Source organism: Gordionus sp. m RMFG-2023, chromosome 3, assembly GCF_954871325.1.
Source record: "Gordionus sp. m RMFG-2023 chromosome 3, tfGorSpeb1-WG-v2, whole genome shotgun sequence".
NCBI lineage: Eukaryota > Metazoa > Nematomorpha > Gordioida > Chordodea > Parachordodidae > Gordionus > Gordionus sp. m RMFG-2023.
The window spans coordinates 33,473,602-33,494,153 of NC_088777.1; the positions used below are offsets into that span (position 1 = coordinate 33,473,602).

General features: G+C 22.8%; 2 protein-coding genes across 18 annotated transcripts; one reads left to right on the forward strand and one right to left on the reverse strand.

The window, feature by feature from the left end:
• Positions 1 to 5,318: 5,318 nt before the first annotated feature.
• LOC135926909 (transmembrane protein 41B-like) lies at positions 5,319 to 10,739 on the reverse strand. The gene is made up of 6 exons (XM_065462842.1): positions 10,615 to 10,739; positions 10,444 to 10,572; positions 10,308 to 10,401; positions 10,159 to 10,263; positions 9,979 to 10,117; positions 5,319 to 5,836 (listed from the first exon to the last, which is right to left on the reverse strand). Exons 1-6 carry the CDS (start codon positions 10,737 to 10,739, stop codon positions 5,646 to 5,648), a joined length of 783 nt encoding a protein of 260 aa, XP_065318914.1. The 3' UTR covers positions 5,319 to 5,645.
• A 6,294-nt stretch (positions 10,740 to 17,033) lies between these two features.
• Positions 17,034 to 19,211, forward strand: LOC135925824 (uncharacterized). Of its 17 annotated transcripts, none has more exons than XM_065461325.1 (15): positions 17,034 to 17,386; positions 17,432 to 17,479; positions 17,532 to 17,567; positions 17,611 to 17,655; positions 17,702 to 17,752; positions 17,811 to 17,939; positions 18,022 to 18,099; positions 18,145 to 18,213; positions 18,256 to 18,333; positions 18,378 to 18,446; positions 18,490 to 18,567; positions 18,612 to 18,680; positions 18,724 to 18,801; positions 18,845 to 18,913; positions 18,955 to 19,211. In XM_065461325.1, exons 7-15 carry the CDS (start codon positions 18,045 to 18,047, stop codon positions 18,972 to 18,974), a joined length of 585 nt encoding a protein of 194 aa, XP_065317397.1. In that variant the 5' UTR covers positions 17,034 to 17,386; positions 17,432 to 17,479; positions 17,532 to 17,567; positions 17,611 to 17,655; positions 17,702 to 17,752; positions 17,811 to 17,939; positions 18,022 to 18,044; the 3' UTR covers positions 18,975 to 19,211. The 17 variants fall into 17 exon arrangements, with proteins under 17 accessions (XP_065317397.1, XP_065317405.1, XP_065317400.1 ...); XM_065461333.1 differs by having other exon boundaries at positions 18,190 to 18,213; XM_065461328.1 differs by having other exon boundaries at positions 18,022 to 18,096.
• Positions 19,212 to 20,552: the final 1,341 nt, after the last annotated feature.

Genomic DNA, 20,552 nt, shown 5'->3' on the forward strand with positions numbered 1-20,552 from the left:
AGACGCATATAACATATTTTCAACGTTTTTTATTTTAAAAAGTATATATATATAGAATTATAAAATGTTACCAATTGTCATCATTGGGATATTCATATGTAAAAAAATATACAATTTATTTTGAATGATAAGAAATAAAACAATTGCGATTTTTATTTAAACATAAAGATATTTTACATTTTAAACATTCAAATCTGGTATAACCATTTTTACAATTCTTGCATCTTTGTCATTTAGCCGCCGAGGGCCAATGCCCTATTTTATCGAATCTAATATCTGGGATTGGATGAAAACTATTCAATTTCTTTCTTTTTTTCAATCTTCAAATTATGTTTACCTTCTTTTCCATAATTTTCCTTTCCAACCATCATTAATCCTTTAGTTATCCGAGCTTTAAACGCTAAAAGAGATATATATTTATCATCTTTCTGTTTGATGTGGCGTCTATAGAGTAACCACGAATTCACCACACAGGAATCTAATAAATGAAAGAAAATTCGCATGTAAAAGCGCTTCCATTTTATGTCAATCCACTCCGCCCATACCAGCATTATAATCTTGAATTATAGCCTTAATTTCGACATTAATAAAAGATTTTTCAGATACCGACCATCTTTTCGTTCGTGATGTGGGATTTATACCCATAAATGATGATATCGTGATAACCGATTTTCAAACCATTTGCAAATTATAATATTATTATTAGAATCCACTTTATAATCAAGGGACCCTCTTCCTTTATTCTTTAAGATTTTATCATCAACCAGATGGCATCCTAATAATCGATTAGATTTAATGGTCCCCGACATGATAAAGCCATTATCTTTGAGCGCAACTGCTAAATTATATGAAGAAAAAAGGTTATCCATGTAAATTTTATGATTTTTATGTGGGGGAACAGTTTCTAATAGTCGTATAACAATATCTCCACTAATTCCCATCAAAGTTTTTTATATTTGTGCATTTCCCTAAATATATTTCGAAATCATATAGCATTCCAGATGATCCACATAAAGCGAAAATTTTAATTCCCCATTTATGCGGTTTTGAGCTAATATATTATTTAAATTCACATCGCCCTTTGAAGGGGGCTATCATTTCATCAATTGATAATTTTTCCTCTAATTGAATCTTTCTCATGTTCATTTTTAATGCACTAATAAATGGTATTAGTTTGAAAAGTTTATCGTAATTAGGCTGGCCCCTAAGGATTATATTATTATCATTAATATGAAATTATTTTCTCAATTCCAAGAATCTGTTTCTTGTCATGCATTGAGAAATTTGAGGAATCACCGTCTCTATAGCCCAATATTGCCTTATTGATGGCAATTTAACAATGCCCGTATAAAGGTGAATTCCGAGAAATTTTTCAATTTCACTACCATTTGTTTTTGTTGATTTGCCAGATAATTGAATAGAATAAATATTCGTTTGCTCTACTAAATTGTTAATAATATCCGTCTATAAATTTTTTAAAATATTTGTAAGGCGAAATTTCCTTATCAGGTGGAGGCAAAAATTCTTGTTTAAATTCTGTATTATATTTATATAAATCCTTATTTCGCCATAGGGTTTTCCAATTACTTGGGATAATATCATTATCATAATTTTCCAGTTCCAACCCAATATCTGGTAAAATATCATAGGTCATATTTAGATCAACTACTGTGGCATTTTCAAAGTCATCATCCTTCTCAATATCTACATCAGATATATCTCCCTCTGGTATAATACATGTTGAGGTCATCTAAAAATTATTTATAAAATTTTTAAAAAAATATAAAATAAAATTTTCACTTTCTTAACTTTTTGCAAATATTATAGTGGCTTGCTAAATGGAAAATAGCCTATATTCAATTCTTACTATATCATATTTTCAATATTAATTTTAAAAAATTTATGGAAAAAATTACATAAGAAAATCCCAATGTTACCAATTTGGATTTTCTTTAAAAAATCATATAAAAAATAGTTATTGTTAATTTTTTTTTACTAAACATGAAATACTAGTAATAATCTATCATAAAAATATTATTTACCTTTGATTTATATATATTTATATAGAATGGTAATCGATGTAAAAGTGTAAAAATTTTGGCGCCTAAAATACCTAACTTTGAACTTATATTCTGATATAATAAAATAATGATTTTGACAGGTTAATGATAAAATATGAAAGAATAAATATTGTTTTGTAAATTAATGTGTCTAAATAGCAACTATTCGTTTTTTAAATATAAAAATTAATTGATTAAAAATTTTGATGACAAATGATCTCGCTGGTCGCGAAAGGGTTAACAATACTGGAAAATATATAGAATATCTGGCGCGAAAGCGTTATTTCTCTTAAATAAAAATGGATCTGGTTGCATTTAAAAAAATTTAGTCCTTGTTTAACAAAATAGGGCATTGTTTAGTAAATAACTTTATGTGTTGACAACAACCTCCTGGTCAGGGTTGGGCAGTATCGCGGATATTTGTATCTAAGATACAAGATACTTTTGTATCTTCTATTTTTTTTTAAATTTTGGAAAGTATCTTGTATCCAGTATCTAAGATACATATTATTTAAAAGTATTTGTATCTTAACCAACTTTGTATTCAAAAAGATACAGATACTTTAAAAAAAATTTATATTGGTTAATTTAAATAGTATTAAAATTTAAAATGATATTGTTTTAAGATTTAAATGAAAAATTTAATCAAAATTTAGATATTTTACGATAATTTTTGATATATGACGTTTGTCGTCATATAGCAATTTGCTAACAATTAGAACTACATATTTGAATCGTTTTATATCTGTCTATTTTAAAATTATGGAAGAAGAAAATAGAATAATATGTTTATCTTCGTCTTCAGATGATTCTTCAACCGAAAATTATAACAATAAATTTAAACTAAGCATACTTAATGGCAAATTTTTTGAAGTACTTCAAGATGATCATAATAAAGAAATTCATCGTGACTTTGGTTTTGCGAAAAAGTTATAGCAACTGTTACAGATAACGGCTCTAACTTTAAGAAAGCTTTCAAGGAGTTTGGATATTGTACGGAAGCTGTAGAGAATGACTTTGACATCAATGATGATGAATGTATAGAATTGAAATTAATACTTCAACAAAATCTTCAATTGATGAAGATGATGATTACTTTTGCCTTAAAAGTATCACATCCAATTCTAATAATTCAATAAATGATATTGAAATAGAGGTCCTAAATTATATGAAAGATGACAGGCGGAGTATAAATATGTTAAATAGTTATAAATATATAAAAGAAATATTTATTAAATATAATACAATATTACCCTGCTCAGCCCCCGTTGAAAGATTATTTAGCTTTGCTAATATGGTTAATAGACCAAATCGTCAAAGATTGAACGATAAATCATTTGAAAAATTAATAATATTAAAAAATAATGCTGATTTATTATTATTTACTAATTATATAATTATTAAATGGAATATCGCATTATCTTTTATAATAAATTTGTTATTTTCTACAATTTATTTTAAATATTTTTTTATAAATTTATATTATAGATAAGAAAATAAAGCTTTATACATTTTGATTTGACTATTTAAAGTTTTTAAAAAAAGTATCTTGTATCTTAGATACTTTTTTATAAAAAAAATACAAGTATCTTGTATCTTATTGAAATTTTTCTAAAGTATCTAGTATCTTGTATCTTAAATACAAAATTTTATAAAATATCTGTATCTGAATACAATTTTCTGAAAATTTGCCCAACCCTACTCCTGGTTTAATATCTTCAATTTTATCATAAAAATATGATTTATTTCTTCCAATTATTTGTCAGTATTGGTTAGATAAGGGAGATTTAATAAATTTAAGAAACAAAAATTTTCTTAGACAATTATAATCATTGATGGTAATTTAGTAAAGAAAAATATCTCATTTAAAAATTGGGCGGTTGTTAGGTCGCATCGCGTTTCCAAATTTAGCCAAATCTCATATTTTACTTAGCGGCTCTAGCATGAGTTATTTATCCGAAATAGTCACATAGTGAGCTTTCCGTTCCTTAAGGTGTGAAATTTTGAATAAGTTTATTTTATTCTGGTCATCATTTGATTTTATATATTCCTTTAAGGGAATTGAGGATGATTTTAGCAAAGTTATAATTTTGATTAATATATACATATAATTTTATCTATATTATTTTTTTTTGCATTGGAGAGGGGAGAGGTAGATTCTCACATTGCCCCTTCTCCCAATAATTACATATGATGAAAAATTAACTTGGTGTAAATTAAAACAACTGTAATTTTTCCTGACTCCAGAAGCAGGGTATCGAATCAAGTCTTAAAACCAAAATGAACCGTTATCATTCTGAATCAAAACCATGATGATACGTTATATATGATCTCAAGTTGAGAAACCAGGAATGTTATAAATACTTTTGAACCGGTATATTCCGTTCCAATTCTTTTAGTAAAAATTTATTATGTTGGTTATTTACTTTACATGTTACTTGTTACCATATCAAGTTTAATAAAATAGGAGACCTGCAAAAATATTATTTGCAGGGCCCGGATTTTTTTAAAAAAAAATTTTTTTTAGGCCAGGCTCGGGTATATTTTAAAAAAATATAAATACGGCCCAGCTCACTTACCCAAGGCCCCTGCAAAAATACCATTTGCACGGCCCGGATTTTTTCTAAAAAAAATTTTGAGGCCTGGCCCGGGTATATTTTAAAAAAATAAAAATACAAGAAAGAAAGAAAGAAAGACCTGGGCCAGCAGGTCTCTGAATAAAATAAATAAACTTATTTTCTTTAATTTTTGTTTGGTAGGGGGATCAATAAAATATATTTATTTCTGATTTAAAATCCAAGATGTATAAAAAACAGAACGAAAATATGAGTTTATAAACCAAAATGAACAGATCTATTGTTCAAAAATAACCTTAATGGAAATAAAACGTTAAGATAAGATCGACGCCCTATTCATAATTTAAGCGTGATTAACCAATGCCAGTAGCAATTATCATTAAAGAATTCTCACCATTCACCAGCATCATTATCATTAAAATTATTTTATGAAAAATAAAACGAATTTTTAAAATCCAAAGAATGTAATAATATTTCTTTGTAAGCCAAATTTCTGGTTAAGATGATAAGATAACCCATATCGAATATAAAAACAGGGACAAAATCTCTAAATATTTGCAGGAACAAGAAATTTTTAAGATTTTCCAGAAAATTGGTTAATAACAAAAGTACAACTAATTTACAATATTTTTTATTAAATCATTAAATGTTATAAAATATAATTGTAATTGTTCAGTAATATTTTAAAAGTTCAACGATTTTGTAACTCATTTTATTTTTTTTGATGGCTTATTAACCGGATTTAGAACCTTCGGAACCAAATCAAATTTAAAACTCTCTTAAAATTTTCAGAAACGAAAACCGCTTTTTGGGAAATATTAAGACCAGGAACTCTTCCTAGGTTCCACAAAAAACATTTATATTTATAGGACCACAAAATATAAGATTTTTGCTCTACTCAATTTCGATAAAAATTATCTAATTTTTGCTTTAATATAGTTATATATAAATAAGTCGCTTTAAAAAATTTCTACTCTAGAAAAAAATTGTGCCTGTAATAATAAATAAATTAATCAAATTTTTGGGAAAATCGATGTTTAAACACGAGAGGCAGGAGGGAAAACAAAGCACATATCAATAAAAATGCCATGGATTTTAAGTCGAATATCGAATTATTATTTGTGTCATCATCTGGGTATGCCGTCATATTAAGAAGGGTCTTGCCCATTTGGATGGCTAGAATTGAAGGTGGTGCTACGCCTGTTTATATAATAATATGGCGAAAAAATAAGGCATAAAAAAATGCTTATTTAAAATAATTGTTTTTTTTTAAAAAAAATTATAACAAAAGGAACTAAATTTTTTTGCTATAGGCTTTGCCAGTTGTATCACATATTATGAAGGGCAAAGACATTTTATCTTCTGTCCATTAGTGATGTTAAAAAGTCCGATTTTTCAAAACGGTCCGATTAAAATTTTTAGTTAAATTTCATGTAAACATCGAGATTTGGCAAATAGATGTTCAAACATTTGTGCCAGCTATGAGCAAAATCTTTAGGCTTACATAATGTTATTTTGGTTATAATCTTAATCGGATCTTTTTCAACACTATTGCCCAGTATAGAAGAGAAAACATTCTCTATTCAGAAAGTAAAATATTTAAATCTTATTCTCTTCTGAGCTTCTTATAGTTTATTTGGCCAGATAATATTAATGTTATTTTTCAGTTGACAAAAATCTACTATTAAAAATGATGATTTAATGTAGTAATGTAGAAATTACATGTATAATTGCATTATAATACATATATAGATAATATTGATATAATGTTAATATATGTATGAATATATTACAGTAATAATATGATTTGTTGTAACACATTTTCATAATGTGAAAAAACATTCTTATATAGTTAAATAACTTTCCATAATTATTGTAAAAACATTTTGATAAAATTTTTAATAATTTTTGATATAATTTTTTTTAAATAATAAGAGTTTTTAAACTTTAATGAAGATTAACGTCAAAGTTATGAATCGAATATAATTTTTTTATGTTTTAGACCCAAGTTTAAGTGGGAAAATGAGAATATAAATTTTCTAAGATTTTTAGAATAATTTTTTTAAAAATGCATTATAAATTTTTTTAAATTTAAAGTATTTTTACAATATATTAATGTTACTTTTAGTTATCTAAAGAATGGAAATCAGGATAAGAAATTTGATAATTTCTTAATAAACATAAGTGAAAGAAAATTCGAATTTAGGGTTTTCAGATAATTCTTATTTTTTTATATTTTTTTTTGGTTTTAAAATTAAATAAAATTTAACTGTTGTAGTTGCTTTTATTAACCTAAAATGACGAATACCAAATATCATCGAGATGTGCCACCAACCATTCTACCCATAACGGAAGCCCCGACACTTTAATTTAACTTTCCATAATTATTGTAAAAACTTGTTGAGAAAAATACATCCTTTTTTAAAAAAACTTTTAAAAACTTGAAAGAAAATTTTGAGAAAAACATTATTTTTAAAAACTTCGAGTAATTAACTTAAATTAAAACCTATAATAATTCTTTCTTAAATTTGAGAAAATTTTAATTTTAAACTTCAAATATTTATTTTATAATTTATAATTTTTTTTTCCATAAAAACTATATTTCCATATTTTTAAATGTCAAATTTTACTATCGCTAGTATTTTGAATCTATCTCCAGTTTCAGGTTTGTTAATATAATATTCTATTATTTACTAACCTTATATATAAAATTTTAGATACACCTAATGAAACTTCTAATTCTCTCGGGGGGTTATCTGAAATAACAAATAGATACCAAAGTTATTCACCTATCCCATCAAATTCCCTTAGATGCCTAACTGACATTACAAATCGATTCATTCTAATATTCAAGAGCAACCAAATTTTGATCCTATTCGTTTGAAGAAAAAAAATGGTAATTGGAGCGATGAAAAAATGAAATTGGCTAAAATATGGCTGAGCAAACCAATTGATGATCAGCCCAATGCAAAGACAATTGCTCATGATCTAAATTTATCCATTGGTTCGGTTTAACGTTTCAAAGGGGAAACTTTTCCTGAATATTACGACGACCCTTTATCTGATTATATAATAAAACAACGAGGGCGTAAGAAGAAATACACTACAGAACTTCAATCGCATATAGCTGAATTGTTTGGTAATAATAACGGCTATACAATCAAAAGTATTATAAAACATTTACCGCCACATCTAAGGTTGAGCGAATCAGCTATCTAAATGCATTAAATTAATGGGCTGGAGTCGAAAAAGGGTTGGGAAAGAACCCAATAGTTGAAACTCTCCAGATGTAATTTAAATTCGAAAGTAATATTGTGACAAGATGATAAATATTTTTTTTGAAAATGTATACTTCCTGGACGAGAAGGGTTTAATAACCACATTATTTCTCATTATGGGTGGGCACCTTTGAGGAAACGGCCATCTGTTAAGTTACCTTCCTCCAAGAGGAAAAATATATCAGTCCTATGCACAATAGGAATAAGTGGATTGAAAAAATTCAAAATAATAGATGGGGCTTTTACTGCAATAATCAAGGCATATCTGGATAAATTATTTGCACTTTTACCATCAAATTCATTACTTATAATGGATAATGCTTCTATACATCGAGCGAGGATAATTAGTGAGAATTATCCAAATATCATATTTTTGCCACCCTATTCGCCGCAATTAAATCAGATAGAAAATTTTTTCGGAGTAATTAAAAATCAATATAGATCAAATTCTCCCAAACCCAATAACTGAAATGAAGTTATTTCAATTGTTACGAGTATTTTAGGCAATTATTTTACATATAATTTTTCAAATTTTTATTCTCACACCATAAAGTTTATTGAAGAGGGAATTCGATGCATTCCTTTAAATGATTGAATTTGTAATTGATTTATATTGTGTAATATTTTATTTACAAAGAATAAATAAATAATAAATGGTTTTTTTTATTTTGGTGTTTCGAATTGATCATAAAAAATTCTAAACAAATAAGAATTATCTGAAAACCCTAAATTTAAGTTTTCACTCATGTTTATTTAAGAAATTATCAAATTTCTTATCCTGATTTCCATTCTTTGGATAACTAAAAGTAAAATATTGGAATAATGCTTTAAATTTAAAAAAGGTATTGTAAAAATCTTGAAAATTTTTTTTATATAATATCTTTTAAAATTCTAATTTTTCCACTTAAATTTATGTCCAAAACATAAAAAAAAACTATATTCGATTCATAACTTTGACATTAGTCTTCATTAAAGTTTAATAACTTTTATTATTAAAATTTTTTTTTGGAATTCTCATTTTTCCACTTAGACTTGTGTCCAAAATAACTATTTGATTCATAACTTTGATGTTAGTCTTCATTAAAGTTTAAAAACTTTTAAAAATTTTTTATCAAAAATCAAAATTTTTTTAAAAAATTTATATTATATCAAAATGTTTTTTACAATAATTATGGAAAGTTATTTAACTATATAAGAATGTTTTTTCACTTTATGAAAATGTGTTACAACAAATCATATTATTACTGTATATTATATTCATTAAAAGATGTTTTATAATGTTTTTATTATGTATAATATTGGGTGATTGTTTAACTGCCTAATAGTATTGCAATGTAGAATATTATAATATGGTTGTTTAGAATGTTGCATGAATTATACTATGTGATATGTCAAATTATCCCATTTATTATAATTAAATTCTAAATTAAAATATTAAAAGAAAGAAAAATATCCTACATTCATTATCAATCAATAATAAAGTTTAAGAATAAATGAATAATCAATATCTAAGATCTGTAAGCCTGAACTGTAAACCCAATTTCTACCCCCATCCCCATGAGCCAATAATGTTGAGATCTCCTTAGGGGAGTAGAGAGGGCTACTCTGTGTTGCAAGCACCCCACCCCCTCTTAAAAAAATAAAATTAAATTTTGTATTGTCACTATACACCTTCATTGATAATAATTTCTTCTTTATTGCATAAATATAATTGAGAAAATGACAACTATGAACTAATTTTAGAATAAATTCAATCAAATAAAAATATATTAAATTGTACAATGATTTATTAATATTTAAAAAATGTCTTATATGTTGTATATAAGATGATACATAAGACTAATAACTTAATAAATTAAAAATAAAAGTAAGGTCAGCTTATATCCTTGAATGAGTGGGTCTCTAAAATATATTTCCATTGGATTTTAGTTTAAAAATAAAACCTTAATTATATAACTAATTTAAAATCAACATCTACATGAATCATCATTTATAGTTATGCAACTCCAATATTTTCCAATAAATTTATTAAAATAAAGTTTTTAATTCCACTTATTTGGTTACCTAAAAATGTTCCAATGAAATAAGGTTTTAAAGGAATGTTTAAAATTGGGCACACAAGATTTATCAACCAATTAGGCAAAATGGGAGTTATCCTCAAAAATATTATATAATTTAAGATGTTAGATCTATGCTTATTGACCTAAAATAACAAATTATTTATATAAATGAATATAATTTTACCTTTGCAGATAAATCAGAAATGTGATTAGGAAAGTAATAATTTATTAACTTTTTGCCAGCAAAATTTGATAAAAAATAACATAAGGAAGCACCAATTGAAGAACACTGATAAATAAAATATAAAATAATATTCTTTAAATTTACTTTACTGTGCAAACTAAAAGCAATGCAAGTGGAAATGAGTATAAATAACCTGATAAAACATTTAAAAATAAGGATCCAGGAATAGCAAATGTTTGTAGACTAAATGATTTCATAGTTAAAATACATATTCTAAATATTTACAAAATATAAGAGAGAGCAAATACAAATAAGAGATAATAATAATAATTATTTTGATAGGCTGATAAAAGTTTGCCTAAGGATTTTGCATCATCTATACTTGTTGGTAATTTGAGAATTTTCTTTTCATTACTAAAAAAAGTATTAGAAAAACTTAACTAATTTTTAATTTACTCTAATAATGGTGGGAAATTTACATAGAGATATATAAGAATTGATAAGAAAATAATAAATATAACAGTTAATATAATTATATGTATATAATTGTAAAACAATGTTAGTGGAGTTTTTGAAATCATCACAAATTAAAATGAGTGAATGATATATCTATTCTAACCCAATATCTTACTTACTAGAACAAAACAACACTACTCAAAAGTTCCAAATATTCCTAAATTTAAGATGTTTTCATTCCAATTATATCCACCACCTTAGCGTTCTTCTGTAAATTTGCCTCTTCTATTTTCAAAGATTTTAGATTTCAGTTCTCCTAGGTTTCTTCCTAATAGTATTTTTAGTTGGTTGGTTTTTTCGACTCAGAGCCCAAGTCAAAAAAATAGGCCTAACCCTAAACCCGGGCCGAAGAATCCAACCCAACCCTATGGGACCGGCTCGCTTGGTCCTAATAAAAAATTTTCATGGATTTAAATCTTTAAAAATATATTTTTGAAACTAAAAAATATTAACTTTTATTAACGGGGAGGCAATGCTGCGGCCTCGAAGGCAATTTTTTAAGGGGCATCATTTTAGGGGGGAGGGAGGGATATGCCCCCAAACTCCACATTTTGGCCCACTTTTATCAGCTTTTTGCTGGGTCCCTTTTGTGGCTTATTCCTATTATTTACCGTTTTTATAATTTCTTATAATTTTGGTCAAGACATGTCTAGAAAAATGTGTTAAACACTTTTGGACCGATTAGGTAACACTAGTTTGATTTTCTATAATGAAGTGATTGTAAAAATATCAACAATAATATAAATCTATATTAAAATAACTCCAATTTTATTTATCATACAATGATATATATATAACTATAGATTGGCGATCATGCATAAAAAAACGCCCACACATTGAAATCAGCTGTAACGCCATTTTATAGTTCGTATCGTACCGCCTTTACTATTCTTTAGTTATAATTAGGTATTTTGTCGGTAAACTTTTCGGTAAATTTCGGATAAGCTTAAAATTTATATGCTTAAATTTCCATTAAGCTTTTTGCATGCTCAAATATCTTAAGCTTACTGCTTAATTTACAGACTTTTATAAATATCAAATTGTAGCTATTTATTATCAATTAAGCTCCATTACAGTAAAAGTATATTTATTTTATGTTTAAATATCTTATATTGCAGCTCTTTATTGCTCAATTTACAAGCTTTTATAAATATCATATTGCAGCTCTTTATTGCTCAATTAAGATAAATATCAAATTGTAGCTGTTTATTATCAATTAAGCTATATTACAGTAAAAGTATATTTATTTTATGTTTAAATATCTTATATTGCAGCTCTTTATTGCTCAATTTACAAAATTTTGTAAATATCATATTGCAACTCTTTATTGCTCAATTTACAAGCTTTTATAAATATCATATTGCAGCTCTTTATTATCAATTAGGCTAAATAACTGTAAAATTATATTTACTATATTTTTAAAAATCTTATTATATTGCAGCTCTTTATTACTCAATTTACAAGCTTTTATGAATATTACAATTAAACCATATTGCATTTAAAAAAAAGGAAGAGTAACCTTACTTTATAATTCAATAATCTATAAATCTTATACTTATCTTATTATATTGCAGCTATTTATTACTCAGTTTACAAGCTTTTATGAATACAGTAAAAAAAAAGAAGCATTACTTTAGAATTCAAAAATAAAAGGTATATTTTATTCAAAAATGGCTATATAAATTATATATAATTGTAGATCATAATGTTAATGACATTGGAATGCTTGAATAGTGCACTAAACCCTTCCTTTGTATATTTTTTTTTATCAGTTTGTATAACTTATTATTGTCGATATATTTTTTGTATAATTTATTTCAATTCAAAATTATCATCTTTCATATTGTACGTTTATATTATTGTTTCGCGCACTATTATAAAATTATTTTTTTTATTCTTGATATATATATATGTAATTAAATTCTTATAAAATACATTTTTATTATTGTCTACACAGGCATGAATAAATAAAATTATATTCGCTAATTTTCAGAAAAATTTCATAATCAATAATAATTTAATGTTTTGTGTTGTCAAATTATGCACTCGAATTAAAAGAAATATTCATTTGTAGCCATAATTATAATATATAAATATTTACATAAAAATTTTAAGAAAGGAGTTCTTAGTAAGAAAAAAAATTAACGATCCCATATTAGAAATAACAAAAAAATAGTAAATAAGATATTTGAAGGAATATTAAGTATAAATACCTACTATAAAAATTTTATTTATAGAGTTCTAATAAAAAAAATTAACGATCCCATTAATTATTAGAAATCTCAAGAAAAATTTTAGTAAATAAGATATTTGAAGGAATAATAAGTATAAATACCTACTATAAAAATTTTATTTATAGAGTTCCAATAAAAAAAAAATTAACGATCACATTAATTATTAGAAATCTCAAAAAAAATTGAGTTAATAAGATATTTGAAGGAATATTAAGTATAAATACTTACTATAAAAATTTTATTTATAGAGTTCCAATAAAAAAAAAATTAACGAACCCATCAATTATTAGAAATCTCAAAAAAATTTGAGTTAATAAGATATTTGAAGGAATAATAAGTATAAATACCTACTATAAAAATTTTATTTTTAGAGTTCCAATAAAAAAAAAATTAACAATCCCGTTAATGATTAGAAAATAAGATATTAGAAGGAATAATAAGTATAAATACCTACTATAAAAATTTTATTTATAGAGTTCCAATAAAAAAAAATTAACGATCACATTAATAATTAGAAATCTCAAAAAAAATTGAGTTAATAAGATATTTGAAGGAATATTAAGTATAAATACGTACTATAAAAATTTTATTTATAGAGTTATAATAAAAAAAAAATTAACGATCCCATTAATTATTAGAAATCTCAAATAAATTTGAGTTAATAAGATATTTGAAGGAATATTAAGTATAAATACCTACTATAAAAATTTTATTTATAGAGTTCCAATAAAAAAAAATTAACGATCCTATTAATTATTAGAAATCTCAAGAAAAATTTGAGTAAATAAGATATTTGAAGGAATAATAAGTATAAATACCTACTATAAAAATTTTATTTATAGATTTCCAATAAAAAAAAATTAACGATCCCATTAATTATTAGAATTCTCAAAAAAAATTTGAGTTAATAAAATATTTGAAGGAATATTAAGTATAAATACCTATTATAAAAATTTTATTTATAGAGTTCCAATGAAAAAAAAATTAACGATACCATTAAATATTATAAATCTAAAAAAAATTTGAGTTAATAAGATATTTGAAGGAATATTAATTATAAATACTACTATAAAAATTTTATTTATAGAGTTCCAATAAAAAAAAATTAACGATCCCATTAATTATTAGAAATTTCTAAAAAATTTGAGTTAATAAGATATTTGAAGGAATATTAAGTATAAATACCTACTATAAAAATTTTACTTATAGAGTTCCAATAAAAAAAAAATTAACGATCCCATTAATTATCTCAAGAAAAATTTAAGTAAATAAGATATTTGAAGGAATAATAAGTATAAATACCTACTATAAAAATTTTATTTATAGAGTTCCAATAAAAAAAAATTAACGATCACATTAATTATTAGAAATCTCAAAAAAAATTGAGTTAATAAGATATTTGAAGGAATATTAAGTATAAATGCCTACTATAAAAATTTTATTTATAGAGTTCCAATAAAAAAAAAATTAACGATCCCATTAATTATTAGAAATCTCAAAAAAAATTGAGTTAATAAGATATTTGAAGGAATATTAAGTATAAATACGTACTATAAAAATTTTATTTATAGAGTTCCAATAAAAAAAAAATTAACGATCCCATTAATTATTAGAAATCTCAAAAAAAATTGAGTTAATAAGATATTTGAAGGAATATTAAGTATAAATACTTACTATAAAAATTTTATTTATAGAGTTCCAATAAAAAAAAAATTAACGAACCCATCAATTATTAGAAATCTCAAAAAAATTTGAGTTAATAAGATATTTGAAGGAATAATAAGTATAAATACCTACTATAAAAATTTTATTTTTAGAGTTCCAATAAAAAAAAAATTAACAATCCCGTTAATGATTAGAAAATAAGATATTAGAAGGAATAATAAGTATAAATACCTACTATAAAAATTTTATTTATAGAGTTCCAATAAAAAAAAATTAACGATCACATTAATAATTAGAAATCTCAAAAAAAATTGAGTTAATAAGATATTTGAAGGAATATTAAGTATAAATACGTACTATAAAAATTTTATTTATAGAGTTATAATAAAAAAAAAATTAACGATCCCATTAATTATTAGAAATCTCAAATAAATTTGAGTTAATAAGATATTTGAAGGAATATTAAGTATAAATACCTACTATAAAAATTTTATTTATAGAGTTCCAATAAAAAAAAATTAACGATCCTATTAATTATTAGAAATCTCAAGAAAAATTTGAGTAAATAAGATATTTGAAGGAATAATAAGTATAAATACCTACTATAAAAATTTTATTTATAGATTTCCAATAAAAAAAAATTAACGATCCCATTAATTATTAGAATTCTCAAAAAAAATTTGAGTTAATAAAATATTTGAAGGAATATTAAGTATAAATACCTATTATAAAAATTTTATTTATAGAGTTCCAATGAAAAAAAAATTAACGATACCATTAAATATTATAAATCTAAAAAAAATTTGAGTTAATAAGATATTTGAAGGAATATTAATTATAAATACTACTATAAAAATTTTATTTATAGAGTTCCAATAAAAAAAAATTAACGATCCCATTAATTATTAGAAATTTCTAAAAAATTTGAGTTAATAAGATATTTGAAGGAATATTAAGTATAAATACCTACTATAAAAATTTTACTTATAGAGTTCCAATAAAAAAAAAATTAACGATCCCATTAATTATCTCAAGAAAAATTTAAGTAAATAAGATATTTGAAGGAATAATAAGTATAAATACCTACTATAAAAATTTTATTTATAGAGTTCCAATAAAAAAAAATTAACGATCACATTAATTATTAGAAATCTCAAAAAAAATTGAGTTAATAAGATATTTGAAGGAATATTAAGTATAAATGCCTACTATAAAAATTTTATTTATAGAGTTCCAATAAAAAAAAAATTAACGATCCCATTAATTATTAGAAATCTCAAAAAAAATTGAGTTAATAAGATATTTGAAGGAATATTAAGTATAAATACGTACTATAAAAATTTTATTTATAGAGTTCCAATAAAAAAAAAATTAACGATCCCATTAATTATTAGAAATCTCAAAAAAATTTGAGTTAATAAGATATTTGAAGGAATAATAAGTATAAATACCTACTATACAAATTTTATTTTTAGAGTTCCAATAAAAAAAAAATTAACAATCCCATTAATGATTAGAAATAACAAAAAAATTAAAATATATGACTAAATGTGATATTTATAGAAATAATAAATATCTATTACCCCTTTACCCTCAAATTGATTTTTATTTTCTACCCATCTACAAGTCTCATGAAATAATATTCAGAAAACGACATAAGTAAATGGCTACTAGTTTTACCATTCTTGGTTATTTTTTTAGAATTACAAAAAAATTAATCTATAGTTCTATTATTAAATAGATAAGTTCTCTAATGCAGAAGAAAATTGTTTTAATACCATCTAATATAAATTATTTAAAAAAATAAGTATAATATTGAATAAATTCTATTTATTATTTCATTTTAAATTAATTATATCAATAATATTAAAATATGCAATATATATAATAAATATATTAAATAAATTTTATTAATTATGTATATAATATTAATTATTATATTATAATAAAATCTTATAATCTTACAATTTAATACATTTTTTCTTTATATCTAATTTAATATTAAATATATTAAAATATAAAATTATATTATACAATTTATTTATTAATATATAAATTTTTTATAATATTATATTATATTATTAATATATATAACTAATTAATATTAAAATTATATATTTTCTTATATTTATATTAATAAATTTTTATTTATATTAAATTAATTTTATTAAATAATTTACTTTAAATAGTAAAATCTGTCTATTCTCTAAAAGTTAAATTTTTTAGAACGCCTTTATATAACAGCAATAAATGGTGTCATATAAAGTTATTTTATTTTTTTATTCAACACGCTTGTTTTTTTTTCTTTAACAAATAAATATTAAAAAAAAGTTGTTTATTATTTTTTTTTATTTTTTTTACGTATTTTTTTTATCTAATGGAAAAAATATTGTTTTATTATTTAATAAATTTTTAAAATAAAATTTTTTTTTACTTATTTTTTTTATCTGATGGAAAAAATATTGATGCTTTTATTATTTAATATATTTTTATTTAATAGGTTAAGATATAATTTAGAACTAAAAGATTTTTCTACATTAGAACAGTTTATGAGTAATTATGAGAAGAATACCTTTTCAAATTATTATATCTCCCGTTCTAAGCCTCATCATGATCCAATATATAAATATAAAACAACATACAATTGCAAAAGAGGAGGTCGGATTTTCAAATCTAGTTCAACAGGCTTAAGAGAAAAGAGATCCTTTAAACAAGGGTGCAATAGCAAAGTTATTTTTAAACTTAAACCTAATGAAAATGGATTCAGATTTGTGTTAGAAAGATTTTATATGATAATGAAATCCCAAAGATAAGTTAATATATATATCAATTTTACATTTATTAATCATATATTATAGGTCAAAATTTACCTACCATAGCTGCTTCTTCCTGTATTGCTGAAACAAGTTATTACACCAACCATTTAAAATTTTTTTTTAATTATAGATCAAATCTTAGTCAACACAGGTGATTCTTCTCCTATAGCTGAAACAAGTTATTATACCAATCATAATATTTCTCTAATGAAAGATTATAGATATTTTAGTCAACACAGGTGATTCTTCTCCTATTGCCAAAACAAGTTATTATACTAACCATTTTAAATTTTCTCTAATGAATGTTTGTAGGTCAAATTTTGGAGGTCATAAGTGATTCTTCCTGTATTCCTAGAATTTCAAGTAAATGTTTTATTTATTATAGAGCTATTATCATCAGCTCATTATTCTTCTCAAAAAGGATTAATTTCAGATAAAAATTCATTAGTTTTACAAGAATGGGATAAGAATATAATGAAAAATATTAGAATGCTCATAAAATACAAACGAGGATCAATACACAAAAGGCCTAAAAAAATGCAAAAAAAGAGTATTATTTAAAAATTATAAAATATTTCATAGTTAGCAAATTTTGAAAATGTCATTATATTATACATGTATTTTAAAAAAAGATTTTTCCCAAGCTAATTAAAATATGACTGAAACGATTAACCTACCAGCTTCCAATACAGAAAACACTCAACTATGTGGTATCATTAAAAATTAAATGTTTATTGTTTATTAAAATACATTAGCAATCAAATTATCTTCATCTCAAATTATTTCAAAAAATATTTTAGGCACTCAAGTTAAGATACCAGAGAGTAAACATTTTACTTTTCTATATTAAATATAACAAAAAATAGCAACAAACTTATATTCCCAATATCATTTTCAAAATATACCTAAAAATTTAGGCCCTATGTCAAGAACTATTCCAGATAGTATATTTTGTGTTTTAATTTTTATTAAATATAAAATACATTAGCAATCAAATTATCTTCATCTCAAATTATTTCAAAAAATATTTTAGGCACTCAAGTTAAGATACCAGAGAGTAAACATTTTACTTTTCTATATTAAATATAACAAAAAAATAGCAACAAACTTATATTCCCAATATCATTTTCAAAATATACCTAAAAATTTAGGCCCTATGTCAAGAACTATTCCAGATAGTATATTTTGTGTTTTAATTTTTATTAAATATAAAATACATTAGCAATCAAATTATCTTCATCTCAAATTATTTCAAAAAATATTTTAGGCACTCAAGTTAAGATACCAGAGAGTAAACATTTTACTTTTCTATATTAAATATAACAAAAAAATAGCAACAAACTTATATTCCCAATATCATTTTCAAAATATACCTAAAAATTTAGGCCCTCAGTCAAAAACTATTCCAGCTAGTATATTTTGTGTTAATTTTTATTATATATAAAATAAAAATAGCATTCAAATTCTCTTCATCTCAAAATATTTCAAAAAATATCTTAGGCACTCAAATTAAGCTACCAAATAGTTAACATTTCTAATAAAACAAATAGTTATTATATATTTAGAATGTTTATATTTAATTTAAAATATATAGGAAACAAATACAATCTAATAGAGCTTCCAGAAAACAATACAATCTAATAGAGCTTCCAGAAAACAATACAATCTAATAGAGCTTCCAGAAAACAATACAATCAAGATTTCAAAAACCTAATAAAAAGCAATTTATATTGTATTCTATTATTTCAAATTTTATTTCTGTATATATATTTACAATTATACTATATTTATAATACATAATTTTAATTATATATATATAGAATTATAATATATTATTGTATTCTTACAAATTTTATTTCTATATATTTCTAAAATATAGAATAAAAAATATAAAATAGATTCTTGTGTTATAAATAACAAACATTCAATATTTTTGACAAAAAAAACAATAAAAATAATTCTTTATGTTAAATTATATTGTTTAAGATATATTCATAGGAGGATTCATAGAATAGTTTTTTGTAATGCCTGATAACCATTAAAAATAATATATAAATTACACAATATAATAAATATTAAAATAAAGTAAATTTTTAGGTTTGAATGATTTAAACAAAGTATTAAACAGGTTGTGAAAATCCTATAAATAGAAATAATAGGGGTAACATAATTAGCAAAGTTAAAAAAATAATACCATATTTGGGATTTGATTAAGAAATCTGTCACCATGTCTTAATAAGCTAACAAAAATATTTTACTTTTATATATAAAATATCAAACTGAATAAATATTATTTAGTAAATTTTGATATTACATTCACCTTACATGATTAAAATAAAAAATTGTATTTATAAATCTTAGAACATTAAGCTTAGGCCATGCATCTATATAAATATGAAAAGCGTAACAAGTCTGGTGTCCCAGGATATATAGGTTGTTTTACATTATTAGCATTAATTTTTTTTAAAGTTATTAAATGAATATTATGAAGATAAATTGCATGAAGGTTAATTTATATAATGAAATATTATATTTTTAATAGTATCATAAGATTTTAATAAAAACCTAATTAATGATTAAACATATATTCAACTAAGATATGCATGTAATATATTTGAAAAATTTCAATCTGGGTTATAAATTGTGGTCCATACTATATTACTCATAAACTGTTCTAATGTAGAAAAATCTTTTAGTTCTAAATTATATCTTAATTCCTATTAAATAAAAATATATTAAATAATAAAAGCATCAATATTTTTTCCATTACATAAAAAAAATAAGTAAAAAAAAATTTTATTTAAAAAATTTATTAAATAATAAAACAATATTTTTTCCATTAGATAAAAAAATAGGTAAAAAAAAATTTATTAAAAAAAAATAATAAACAACTTTTTTTTAATATTTATTTGTTAAAGAAAAAAAAACAAGCGTGTTGAATAAAAAAATAAAATAACTTTATATGACACCATTTATTGCTGTTATATAAAGGCGTTCTTTATTTAAGGCTATTGTTACTTGCAACTATTGATGCATTTAAAAAATTATAAAAAAAGTAAAATTTTCATTTTTTAAAGAACGCATGTTGTTTTTTTTTACCATTAACAATATTTATTTATTTCAAAATAATTTTTTTTTTATTTATAAATAAATATATTTTTTT